This window comes from Anopheles ziemanni, chromosome 2, assembly GCF_943734765.1.
Source record: "Anopheles ziemanni chromosome 2, idAnoZiCoDA_A2_x.2, whole genome shotgun sequence".
NCBI lineage: Eukaryota > Metazoa > Arthropoda > Insecta > Diptera > Culicidae > Anopheles > Anopheles ziemanni.
Genome location: NC_080705.1, coordinates 39,847,385 through 39,860,997, shown reverse-complemented (window position 1 = coordinate 39,860,997; position 13,613 = coordinate 39,847,385). Strand labels below are relative to the sequence as shown.

Sequence of the window (13,613 nt, the reverse complement as noted above, 5' to 3'; positions counted from 1 at the left end):
GTTGATCAGTTCAAAGACAAACTAATGTTTACGGTTTCCGTCACTGGAATCATCGGTTGATATGCATACATACGTATGTTGAAAAGTAATAACATTGATAAAGTGAATTCAATTTCATAGAATTACAAACATATTACTTAATCTCAATACAACATTTCATAGGTTTGACCCATGAATTGCATACATTGAAGTTTGATAAGAGTTTTGTTTGTTTTTACAAATCAGATGACAGCTGACCTATATAAAAGAAATTTTCATTTATAATTCTTCATTTCAATTTCACAGAATAAATAAAATAAAACCTTAGTGTTATATTTTTCTGTCAATTGCTCAACATGACTGAACCTTGAGAGGAAGTTTGAGTACAAGACAGATGAAAGCATCTTATTAACCGAACTTTTGTTTTTTACCAGAGTAGTTTTTTCAATAGCATTTGCTTCGATGAACAAAATAATTTACTTTGAAACCGGTGAACTACAGAACACCTACGCCTTTACTATGTTACAAAGGGGCTTTTGTGGAAAATTTTGGTAAACTCCTGTTGCATAGTGTAAAACAACACTTAAATCTTAATGTGAAATCAAAACGACAAGAAAATACAGATACAATGTACTATCCAAGAACTTAACCAAGAAAAAAGCCATATGAATCAAACACTACTCATTTGCAGCCTTATGATCCTGCTCGCATAGCATCATAATCTTCTTCTGCTCTAATAAACATCTAAAAATTCTTTTCCGTCCGCATACGACTGCCCCAAAGCACGGGACATTTGTCAAGCTGTCCCTTTTCTTTTCACTTGCCTCCCAATATTATTCATTAGATTGGTTATTAATATTTTGATTAATAGCGTCCCTGACACCCTGCATAATTGGAGAGTGGCAAAACGCCGGCCGAGAGAACGACGAAAAAAGAGACCAACATCCAAGACATGTGCCAGAACATTATACACCCTCCGAATGCTTCGTCGATAGTCCGGGCCGAACTGACAAGCACGAGACCGGCTGTCGTTGCTGCAGGCGGGGAGGGAAATAAAAAATTGAAAAAAGGAACTCTTTTCTTCCGTGCGCGTTTCTTCCGCCCTCGGACGACGGCAAGCAAGAAAATCGGAAAGACGACCGTTCGCAAACCGTGTGTTCCTTTTTTATTATTTTCATCCTTCTCGGCTCCTCTCAAAAGTCTTCCGACCGTTAGTCACCATTTGTCACACTGGGGCAACCCACTATCCGTGGGCCTTTGGCGAGGCGTCAACATCTTGGATGGCACCTCCAGGGAAAAACGACGTGCCATTTCTCATCTCGAGGTTGTGATATTGCTTCGCCTGTCTGATTGTTATGGCCCGTGATCCTTGCGGCTCGTTGTCGCACGAAACGTGTAGGGAGCGGACGGGAGTCTTGCCACCTGCCGGTTGTGTGGCCTTTGGCAATGTGGAATGAACGTCGATGTTTTGGAGCCAAGGACTTCTTGCGAGGAACCAAGTCATCTTGCATTAGTTGAAGCTAGATATCATTATTGGGTTAGGCATCGCAGGAATAACACAAAAAATGGTAGGTATTCCCGGCCGGGCTCTTGTGTGCTGAGTCTCGTATCTTGGAGTATCATCATCAACACCATCATCGCGTATAGTGTCTCTCGTCCGGATCTGACAGTTTATTTTGATCGTTTTTATTTTTATCGTACCTCGAATGCGGAACGACAGATTGTACCTTCTGATTGACAAATATGGTGACGGTTTGCGTCGACTACACACATCGGGCACGTACGTAGGCGCAAGGTTCACTTTGCTAGTCGTTATCGGCGGTATGAAATGAATAAGTTGAAGCGAATCAATTCTGTTCGCAATCTACCGCGTTTCATCATAGCAAGGTACACTTGTCAACAGAACGTGATAAATCCTACTAGTCTATCCCAGCACAACTATCGCTGTTTGATTTCCTTTTTTAATAATTGCTTGTAAAGATACCACAACGGCCGTAAAATTGCATCGAACCTTAGGAGAGAGAGCTCGGACCACTTTTATATACGACATGGGAAAATTTAAATATCATAATGAAAGGCAAACGCTGAGCTATTCGACTCCAAGCCTTAACAAGCAGGCTCCTCTTCGGCTGACCGCAACCCGTGAGTTCGTGAGGTTCCCGCCGGTGAAGGCCATTGCATGGCTACTTAATTTTATGCCCCAATCGCGTGACGGTGTGATTGCGTCATCTAGAATTACCCTCCGTGGTTCGCGAACCCGCGAGCTACCTGCTGTTTTCGCGCCACAACACGTCAAACCTCTCGGATACCAGGGAGCCCTTTTTTTCGTAGAAGAAATGATTCGGTGATGGTCGAAGGTGATGGATTGGTAAGCACACACCTGCCCGGTTGTGACTCCTGGAGTTGGTAGGAGGGTCCCGAGAATCTTTTACACGGAGGTCACTTGTTTAAACGCAACCAAAGAAGAACGAAAAAGGAACGCCGCAACAATCATAATTACACCCGGGCTCGCGTACAGCGCGTGGCCTTTGATAAGGTTCCCGGGTGGTTAGGGGAGAGGTTGTAAATTGTGTTAGTGCCCACTACCGCCGACAGCTCCTGGAGGCTTCGGCGTCGTTTTACGACGCACAGAAAGGATTGCCCTCCTTCCCTCGCGCTTGTGCTGTTGGGAGTTGTTACGAACTTTGCAGCGTGTATGTGTGTGGACTTGCATGGGTAGTTACGTCTTATATAGCACCTATGATATAGAGTTCTGAAGGGCAGCGATAAAAGGGGGGACTCAGCAAACATAAATGCGTGTTTAAATTCAAAGTAGGGGTCCACCGATCGACATTATGATAGAATATATTGACGAAACGAACGTAAACTATAGGCTCGTTATGTGGCGCATAATGGTGGTACTCAACGATTTGAAGGTGGTACCCAACGACCAGGGTCCTGTCCAATCTGTACTTGATGGTTGTTTCTTTTTTATTTTTAAATTAGATGCGTGAAATGAGAAGCCTTTCCCCCGACTTAAATTCTAACTCTGTTGGCTTTGCATTTCTGTAAAGGCATTTTCCCATTATCGAAAAATTCGTTTCACTCCAGATAGCAACCCGTCCGTCCGACTCGGCACTCAATTATGTTTGTGTAGCAAGATGGGAGCCGCGGGACTCCGATGAACCGTGCTATAATTGAAGCCAGGTTCCGCTCATTCATTCGCTGCGTGTTCTGGCCGCAGGTGGATTAGTTTCTTTTTCGGCTTTAACGCCTCACCGGGCAAAAGGGAAAGCAACACCACGGCGGTCGCGGCGGGCTTTCGCTGATTGGACCTCGACTTCCCGTGGTGTACGCGTTCCCACCAGGTGCCCCTTTGATCCCGAGCGTTCCTGGCGGTTCCGCTTTACACCGGGGCCGCACCTGTCACGTATCCTTTTCGCAGCAATTCGTTTCAAATTAATTCCACATCCCGAGCTCTCGCGCTCGCTTGATGAACGCGCGCCGTTTTTCCGCACCGTTGATAAACTACGGCTGTCCTGGTGGTGGTGGTGGTGATGCTAGCCCCGGTGGTCATCCTCTCTTCCCACCCGCACCAACACACCCCCGGTTGCTCGGGTAATTGCGGTTTGTTTGGAAATAATCCTCATTTAATGGTCGACAGTTTCTCTCGGTTGCGTTGTGTGCTCCTCGAGGCGAGTCTTCAAAATTTTCCAAAACCATCCCAACCCGATAGCAGCAGCAGCAGCTAGAGGTGCGGGTAGGAGGGGGTGGGAGGTGATGATAGCGGGTCCTAATCAAAACTTGCCCGAACTAATTGCGGTTGATCAGCAATTCCGTTTGATCCTCGGCTCGCTTCTCCCCGGGTTGGCGCTCTGTTTACCTTTGACCTTCGGGCGACTACCAAGCCACCGGAATCACGTTGGTACCCGATTCAGTCGTACGGCTGCTACTTTGTGTGTACGTGTACGGGCGCCCCCTGCTTGTGTGTATGTTGACCCCCACCCCATACTTCTTTCCCGGCTTAAGCTCGGGCCAAAAAGAGAGTCTTTGAAAATCTAATTTGAATAAAAATGGCTCACAGAATGTTCCGAAACATCGTTGCCGTCGTCGCCGTGGCCATCTCAGCGGCAGTGTTGCGTTGGAGATTGTCGTCTTGTTCGAGCCTTGCCCGTATATTTTTATCCGCAAAAGACCCGTCCCATCGTTCCCAGGCGAGTTCGTTGGCGGACGGTAAAAAAGCGGAGAACTGGTACCGGAAGTGAAGACATTCAAATAGGGACAAACAGCACCGATGGGGGGATGGGTGAGGGGCGATGGAAGGTTGGCGGTGGCAATTATACTGAACATTCATTTGATTGCAAAGCAAAGCGAGCGATGATCTTCTTATCAGTGGCCCCGGAAAAGCTGTTGAGAAGAGGGCTCAAATCTGTACGCCAATGGAACATATAAATCCAACCTCGTGTTTTCTTTCGTTCCTTCCTTTTTCCTTCTCGAGCGGTGAAACCTCTTTTTCGACATATTTTCTATTCTTTCTTATCCCACGCTCATTCCCCCGTGGCCCGCATGGCGGGTAGGTGGGTTTGGTTACGGAACGTTTTTCCTTTTGTGCCAAATGGAAACAACAAGATGAAAACGTAATTAGGTCGACATTATCTTTCCATTTTTACCAAACAGCCGCCAGTTTTCCCGCCCGCGTACCATATCAACGCGTTCCGCTTTCGATAATTCTTTTTTTTTTGTTGTTTAGCCCCACTCCAGCAAACATTCGGCTGACAAAAGCTGCTGTTTTTCGGAACCGTCCTGGGCTGGCGATGGTGGTTTTGTTGTGGGTGGTTTCGTTCGTTTTTCCCACCGTGCCACGGGAAGAGTTTGATGCGCTGAAGATGGACGGTCTCCTCGGGTTGTTTCATGCTTGCTATCGATTTGCCAACCACCGACCCACGAACGCTCTCCGGGTTTTTCGGATGTGGGATGTTTGGCCGGGGTCTCTGTTTTTATGCGTAATTTGAATGGGGGGGTTTTCGCACAACGCAAGCATCTTCTCTCGGTTCGTCCGTCGTTCGGGTTGCGTTTTCTTAGAACAAGGTGTGCCTTTCCAAGCCATCTTCCAGCGGCAGAATGCCCGATACGAAAAGAACCGTGTCTTTTTTTCCAAACGAACAAGCGATACCCTTACCTTTTTGCTGCGGTTCGATCCGGCAACATTTCGGCCAGCTTCAGCCGGACCGCCACAAGGCATTGCATTATTCTGTTCGCAAACTGTTCGCATTGAATCGTTCTTTTTTTTGCGTTCATTATTACCATGGTAATAATGGTAGCAGCTTGGTACACCAAGATCTGGATGGGTTGTCTTTGTTTTGCCTTTTATCAAACACCGAATATTGTTTCATACCACCTTATGGCGGCTCTGAAGACATTCAAGTGATTTTGATTTATTCAGCTGAATTTATTTAATCATCTTCGCCAACATTTTCATAACGCTTGATAGAATGTTTATGACCTATGAAATGTGACCTATGAAATGTTGACATCATGGGTAGACAAATCGATCTAAAAGTTTTTGGATTTCCTTTGAATTTTCTGTTCGTTTCTCTCCTTTTTTCCGGTTTTTTAACTGTTGTTTTTACCGAGAAGAATTGCATGCCTCCAGGCAACGTGTGCAACATTCCATTAATTGATTCCAAACTTCTCGAGCTGGCATGTACTATTCCAGTTCCAATTTAAAACATTCCACCAAATGATTCAAGTGTTCTATGACATGAATCGAAACCCTGTAACAGGGATACCTTTGGCCTTTTTTATTATTGCAAAATCGTCCAATATGTTTACCATATTTTGATATCTTAGGCACTGCTAATACTATACCTTCTTATGATCAAAATGGTTTAAAATTCGACAAGATATTTCCCGGGAAGCTGCAATCCATGCACGTTCTGAAAATCTGCCGCCAAAAACATAGCACCAATATTAAAAAATAAATCCATTGTCTCCAAAGAAGCGGCCGGTCGGTGTTAATCCGCCCTTAATCCCCGGCTGCCGTATGCAAATTACAGTCTTCGGCAAATTTATTATCCGCCCCTCCTCGATTGGCGGGACGCGCAAGCAAAACACGTATCGTTCTCGCTCTCGAGTGGTTTCGAAGAAGTGTTGAGAAACAAACATAAACCGAAAACGATTAAAATCACTTTCGCTTCGCATGAGCAGCATGAAGAATGTTGCCCGCCATCGAACCGGATGCGAGGGTGGTAGCGGTACCGGAAAACCGGGGCTTTTCCGTTGTTTCGAAAGAAAGCTGGAATCGATTAGTACACAAATCTCGTATAAAAGTCATCAATCTTGCCCGGCGCGCTGGAACACTGCTTCGCTCGCACCGAGCTTGTCAGTGGAGCCGGCATTGTTCCACCGCCCGAGTTGAACGAAATGGAGCGAAGCGTGGTAGGCAAGTGGTTACCGAGAACATATTTCACTTTGCGCGATGCCATTTTCAAACAATCGCTACCGCAGGGAAAAGGATAAATAAATATGAAAAGCTTTGTCGCTGTTTGCCAATATCGCGCCCGATCGCGATGAATGGTTGCCGCGTGTTGAAAGGCAGCTTACTGACACGGCGACGTGTGTCATCAATTTCCGCTTCGATTTCGGGACTTCCGCTACTTGCTCCTTCTCCCTTCCGGCACCCTCGCAACTCGTAGCTTTCACCTGATCCTCGCCATCCCCAACGCCTTGTAATAAATGTGTTCCTACATTGAGAAAGTTCCAAACAACCCCACTCAAACGTAACATAAATCTACGTAAAACGGAAAATAATTTATATCGTACATAACGAGCGCGCGAGGGTTCGATCCCTAATATTCTAATGATGTAGGCGGTAAGGTGTAAAACAAAGGTACAATAAAAAGGTGGACTGTGTGCGTTAGAAAGATAGCCTTCAAATCGCCAGTTTGAGGAACGTTGCGTAACTGTGTGCTGTCATAGCCTTTGCGTAAAAAAGGGCACACCAAAGCAAATATTCCCGTGTGTCAAATCGTCATCATCAAACGCCGATATTCGATTGAAATGTGAAACTGTTTCGTACCGTTATTGCAGATGGAAATTTTTCGGATTTTCCATTCATTTACATGACACGTAAGTTACTGAACGAGTGAACAATGGAGTGTGCTGCAAATGTTGGTTTTGTGGAATTATTTTGTTTTTTCTTTAATTTCTATAGAATAATGGTTTGTTTTTCTTTTTGTATAAACCAATTTTATGGGTTTATCTTCTTTGTAACTGTGCTTAAGTTTTACTTTTATTAAATTGGTTCTTAATTTGTTTTTTTCATCATTTTTTGAGTCGTCTGTTAACTTCCATTGGGTTTTCGTTAACTTTCCATCAAATTTGGTGATTTTTCATGGTAAAATTGATAGCCATGGTAATTGTTTAGAATAAACCACCGTATTAAAATGCCTTCTCGTTTTTTTAAACATGTATTTACAGATCCACCGGAGATCATCAAGAAACCCGTGAACCAAGGCGTCCGAGTTGGTGGTGTGGCAACGTTCTTCTGTGCAGCTCGCGGTGATCCCCAGCCCACGGTGATATGGCGTAAAAATAGCAAGAAAATCATGAGTAAGTATTGTTAACAGTAGTGTTTTATTTTGATTCATTATTTAGTTCTAGTCACGTAGTTCGTGCATATGCATCTATCATTTAAACTTAACTTATGTGACCTGTGACCCCTGTCAGTTAACCCTGCACAAAAGGTTTCCATTTTGATCGATGTAAAAAACACGCCGCTCTGTTGGGTACATTTATTCATCCATTCTGTTTCCTTTCTTACAACGTATACTTACAGTGACCCAATCGCGATACACGGTCTACGACGCTAATGGACTTTCGATGTTACGTATCGAACCCGTGCGTGCGGGCCGCGACGATGCACCGTACGAGTGTGTGGCAGAAAATGGCGTCGGCGATGCAGTTTCGGCTGAGGCCACGCTGACCGTTTATGAAGGTGAGTGACAAGTTACGCTCGATGTATGCAAAATGTACCACACACGTAGCTGTGCAGCTGTGTTCGCCACTTTCGAACCTGCGAGCGCGAACAAAGATCTTATCCGAATTACACGCGCGCAACTTCCTTCACAGCTCCTTCAGCGCCATCATCATTCTGCGCATTATTCTTTCCGTTTTTGTTTCCACTCTCAAGATAAACGGTTTCGGAACTTTTCCCGAACCGCTTTCGGTGTGACAAAATTATACAACCAAAGCAAAGCGGCGACGATGACGTCGGCATGATAAGCGATTTGCATGATTAATTAAAAGTATTTCCTCATATTATGCTAATCAACTTTCCCAACCGTGATTCTTCCGACCGTTCCACGCGTTCGCTAGCTTGCAGCTGGGGTACGGGAAAGGAAGGCGGTGGATGAGAAATAAAAGGCGACATCATGCAAAATAGTTTGAAGATGCATATTTCTCTCCAAGGCGGACGGGATGGAAACCTGTCCGAAAATGAATTCAAAATATATCCATTTATACCGCCAGCGTGGTCATAGAGAGAGAAAGAGAAAGAGAAAAAAAGAGAGTGGTCGCTTACCGCCAGGCTATGTCTATTCTTTCTCCAAGTGTTGGAGGTTGGTTTGTATTCCTTTCTTTTTCCCCTTTGGAAGCGTTTATTGCAGAATCAGATGGTTAGGTTTTATAATAAATTCGCAAGTCAATGTTTATTTTGGAAATTCTGCATCGTTTTGATGTTGAAGGAGGTGTTGAATATTCCATTAAATTAACCTTTCTTTGACCGAACAACTTTCCAAACGTGACATGAGTTCTCGAAATTGTTTTCTAAAAAAAAAAATTTATTTTTAACAATTTTACCCATAACCTATTCCCAATGCTACGGTTCATACTCGGTCCAGTGTTGAAAGAAAATCAATAGTAAAATTGGAGCAGATAAGTTTCTCCATAATATATCAGGTATTCAGACGTAAACATTGTGGATATTCAATGTACAATCATAATATTTAAAGATACTATTTAACTAATAGAACAACCGAAATCATTCGTTACATGTTAATGACTTGAAATTTAATTGCTTTTGCCACTCTGGGACATAAAACTGTTCCAGGCGCTCATAAAACTATCACCACAAAAACGATTCCCTCCAGGGTACAGTTGTTTTCGCATGAAGAAATTTCAAACTTGCCAGCAAATCCATTTCTGCGGTAAGACGCTTAAGCGATGCACAATGGTTGGCTCGTAATGATACCTTCTTATCCCTTTTGCGAAGTGACTCTTCCGAAAACTATCCGCTTTGATCTTGCCCCAAAACGGTTTCAACTAAATGACGCATAAATTACACCCAGCGACCGACTTTTGCCTTTTCGTCAGTGTGTAAAATGCGTCGACTGTTTCTTTTGACTCCGAATTTAAGCTCCTTCGCGTGGCAGTAATCCTTGCGGAAAGAGGCGCGCTACAACTAAACTTGGCACGAATATTACCTATTTCTCCCGGATGACAAGCTCCCGCTGTGTTTTGCACTTCACCAAGCACAAAAGGCACACGGCGCAACGCAAAAAGGGCTGGTGGCAAACTGGCGGGCAGGCGGGCTGAAACAGAAACAATAAACCAGCCGAGTGAGGCATCACATAAACAAAACAAAAAAAAACAAGGGAAAACTGGGAGCAAACTTTTCCAGCCAGAGCTCACAGTTTGCTTTTGCAGCACAACGTTGCTGCTGGTAGTTCGGTGTGTGTTTCTATGTGTATGTGTGTGTTTTTTTGTTCATTCCGCTCGTTTGTTTTTCGGCTTCTTATTGGAAGAATTATTGGCCCCTGCCAGCGCCCAACTTACTATCTTAAATATGTGCCGTACTTAGTCGGGCCTGTTTTTTTTTTATGTTGCCCTTTTGTAAAAGTTGCAAAATTCGCGGGGTGGGCGTAAAGTAACAACAACTGAAGCAATAATTCTGGATTTTTTATCCCTCCCCCATATCTCCTCTCGTTCATGGCGAAGCTCATGCTGCGTTGTGTTTAATAAAACGCAAAATTGAGCATACCGCTCATCCATTACCGTAGGTTTTTTGTTTCCCGAAGTAATCTGTTCGGTTTCTGCGGCCGACAGCTGGGGAAAAACTTTTTTAATAGACTCGCTAGAAAAATGTTTCTTGCGCTCGGTTGATAATAAAGTCATTTGCACTGTTGACATTTTTTTTTTAACAAATTTAATTTATTCATTTTTCATTTATATTTAAGGTCACCACCATGAACTGGGCCGGCTGTTCGTTAATCTTGCTCTTATAAAATTACAAACTCTTACCTATTTAAAAAAAAAACTGTCTCCTCACGAAAAACTAACTGAATAACCATTTTTACAATGCTTCCATCAATGTCAAACGCTGTACGTTGCTAAATACGAGCGGGCGGGGGGAGGAACAAAAAATGGAAACTATTAGAATCAATATTGTTCCAATGAAATTGCTAACCAATGATTTATTCATGGCTCACTAATAGGGCTTTGCACGTCGGCTGCACACAACAGTATCTAAAAGCAACCCGCTAATGTAATCCGCTTTCAGTCTCCACATGATCGTTTTCGAAAATAAATTTTTAACCCATTCGCAGTTGAAAGCATAGCTCCATGATTTCCCGCACTCCGCCTCCTGCATCCCTTTGTCCCCCGAACCCATAAACATTTTTCGCTGTTCATTCGCCATGTTCCACTCTTCTTGTGGCGCAATTGCAAAATGTGACAGAGAGAAGGAAAAAATAAAACAAACACCACAGCCGATGCTGTTCATCGCGAGCGGGCCGTTTTCTCATCCATTCGGGCATTTGTAAATTGTTTTGCTCGCTGCATCCATCTCTATTTTAATTTTTAATTTTCCAATGCATTGTATTCCGTCGTTCTGACGGTGCTGTTGGGTTTCGCGGGGTGGAAGAAAAAAAAACATGGCTGGTCGCTAGGGTCGAGAGTGAAATGCTAAACAACTGGGGCAAGTGATTGGGAAGCGAGCATATAATTTGGAGGCACGGAGACGATGCCTTCCTCTGTCGTGAGTTTGTCGAGCAAAGTAGAATTTAACCCATCATCCGGAAGCATATCCCATTTTGTAGTCTCCACCGTTCGGCTTTGTTTTATATAACTCCGTACTGTTTATAACACGATGGTTAGATACTGCTGCACAGATCGCTACTCGTTTGCACTGGTTTCACACAGCGTGAGTAATTCGCGAGATGCTTTTTCCACGATACGAACCATCCATGGTTGGATGTGGAAAAGTAAGCAATCTCTAACGGAGCTTGTTGCAATCAACCGAACCGTGCTTTTTGTGCAATCGTATACATTCGGATGGCATCTGCCAACGAGGGCAACCAGAGTACGTTTGCTATTAGTGTAGTGTACGTTTGCCTTGCAGCGATCGTGCAGCGTGCTCCTTCTGCGAAGTCCAATACACTTCAAAGGCAACCCGAAAACTGTCTTCGAAATCGACGGTTCCCCGAGCGCGACCCGCCTCAGGCAGTCCGATTCGATCGGAGCGCATAAATCAAGACCCGAGCGGAACGAAATTCGGCACCGAAGTGGAAAACTTCCACACAGAAGCACGCCAAAAACTGGTACTGGACAATCGCGACTGGAAAGATGCAGCGCAAAAGAACCCCAGAAAGGCGAGACACTAATCCACAGCAGACAGTCAGTCCCCGGGAGTCTTCCTTTTCAGTTTTTGTGGCCCAAAGAAAATATGCGCGACCGAACGAAACTTCTTCTTATGCTAATGTTGGATAAATTTGCATTTATATTTATGTGTACTGCACAAGTGGTGTTTGTGTGTGAGTGAGTGTTCACCCGTCGTGGAGCACCGGCTGGCTTTCCATTTTCTTATGAATATTGGCCCCAGAAACAATGCCCGGCACAACTGTGCTTAAAAGACGTAAGATTTCGCTAGCAAACCGTAAGTTTCGAGAGCTGAAGAAAACAACAAAAACCATTGGAAAATAAAATGGCGTGAAGAGTGTACCCGCGCGCCGTGCAATGGTTTGCCCACACCGTTTGATTCGTTTGCTTGGCCCGTTAGTGCTTGGGAACAGCTCTGAAAGTCATCCGCGGCAATGGATGGTAGTACCGACTGGGGTGGGGAAGAGCGGAGAGGGCAGAGTTTACTTTTTATCCAAACGAAAATTACAATCCTGCAGTTGACGCCTCGGAAAACGGACCAGACCAGCCCAACCGGGCGGGAGCACTTGAATATGCATCAAACGACGGTCGAATGACTGTATTCTTTTTAGCAATTCCCGCCAGTGCCGTGGGAACGGAACGTAAAGTCTCGCGCAAAAGTGCCGCGAGGCGAAATGAACAACCTCTCAACTTTGCTGACCACGTGGTGGCAAGTTCCAGCACTCGTGGATGGAGGCGCCTGGTGGCCCACGTTGGTAGTTCCGTTTCGATGGAGACGCCCGGTGCCTCACGACGGAAGCAAGTGCTGGTGGAGACGCCCGGTCCCTCACGATGGAAGATGGAGGCGCCCGGTGGCCGGTGCCGCTGGCAAGAGGGGACCAACTGTCGGGCCACTTTGTCCGGGTGGGCGTTTCTCGAAGTGTAGCGCAAGGCTTAGCACAAATGGGTTTGCAGTTACAATGTTCATTGTTGCCTAAATGAAGAAATTTGCATTGTCGTTTTGTAAAGGAAAAGTTTGGCTGTCACACGACGGAAGTGGCACAGTTCCGCCCAGTTCACGCGCCGGACACCACCATCGCAACCGGTCGCCCCCGGAAAAGCAGTGGAAGGAGGAGATGCACAAAGGAATTACACTCTATATACGAGCAATTTTTCTTTCTGACGAATATTCAGGGCTGCACACTGACAGAAAGATAGAGCGCACATTTATTTCACTCTCGATCGGGGATTTCAGCTTGCGCTCGCCGCCACTCGTAGCCGTAAATGGTGTATTGTTTTGTGTGCCAAAAGGATGCCGTATTGCTGATGAGGAGTTTTTGCGAATCCTCGTTTTTCGTCGTGTTTGTGTACCACTTGCTTCTAGACGTTCTCTGGACTGTATAATGAAATAAGACGAAGTGGCTTCCGAAACCTCACTTGCACGACCGACTGCCGGTCGCTGAAGAACTCTTTTGTTCGTCCCTTCTTACGCTTGACGGTGGATTTGGCAGTAGAACACAAACGGTTTTTTTTTTATTGTAACAGTACTAAATACTTTTTGTGTTTTCTGCAGCATTATTTTTGCTACTCATTGATTACGATGAAAATAATTATTCGCATCTTCAAAAAATCTGTTATAAATATTCCTCGTATTCGTAAGTTTAACGAGAAAAGCTATATACAAAACAAGATGGTACCGAATTACGCAAACGAAACAATTAACAATTTTGTTATTCTAATTCAACCTTATTGGATAGGACTGAAGGACAGTCAATAATTGCTTCAATGTCAAACAGCTTCTATAAAAACGATAAACGTTTGATTCATGCTACACACGCATAGATTACTAAAACGTTTTGATCGGTGAAATGTTTTCTAGAACAAGAATTGTGTAGCTTTCAAATTTAATTGGCGATGAAAAGTTTTAGCCATGTATCTATCCAATTAAAAAATACCAATACGCTCTGGAGTAAAAGAAGTTCTCATGTTAAAATGAAAGCATATAAGACCCATTCCCATGC

The 13,613-nt window shown here is 44.5% G+C and overlaps 1 protein-coding gene across 1 annotated transcript in view; it reads left to right on the top strand.

The window, feature by feature from the left end:
- Nucleotides 1-13,613, top strand: part of LOC131293552 (tyrosine-protein phosphatase Lar) — a 152,970-nt gene that overhangs the window by 69,737 nt on the left and 69,620 nt on the right. Inside the window, exons 2-3 of the mRNA XM_058321629.1 lie at nucleotides 7,438-7,569; nucleotides 7,796-7,954. Of these exons, the coding sequence (XP_058177612.1) occupies nucleotides 7,438-7,569; nucleotides 7,796-7,954 (291 nt within the window). The remainder of the gene's footprint in view (nucleotides 1-7,437; nucleotides 7,570-7,795; nucleotides 7,955-13,613) is intronic.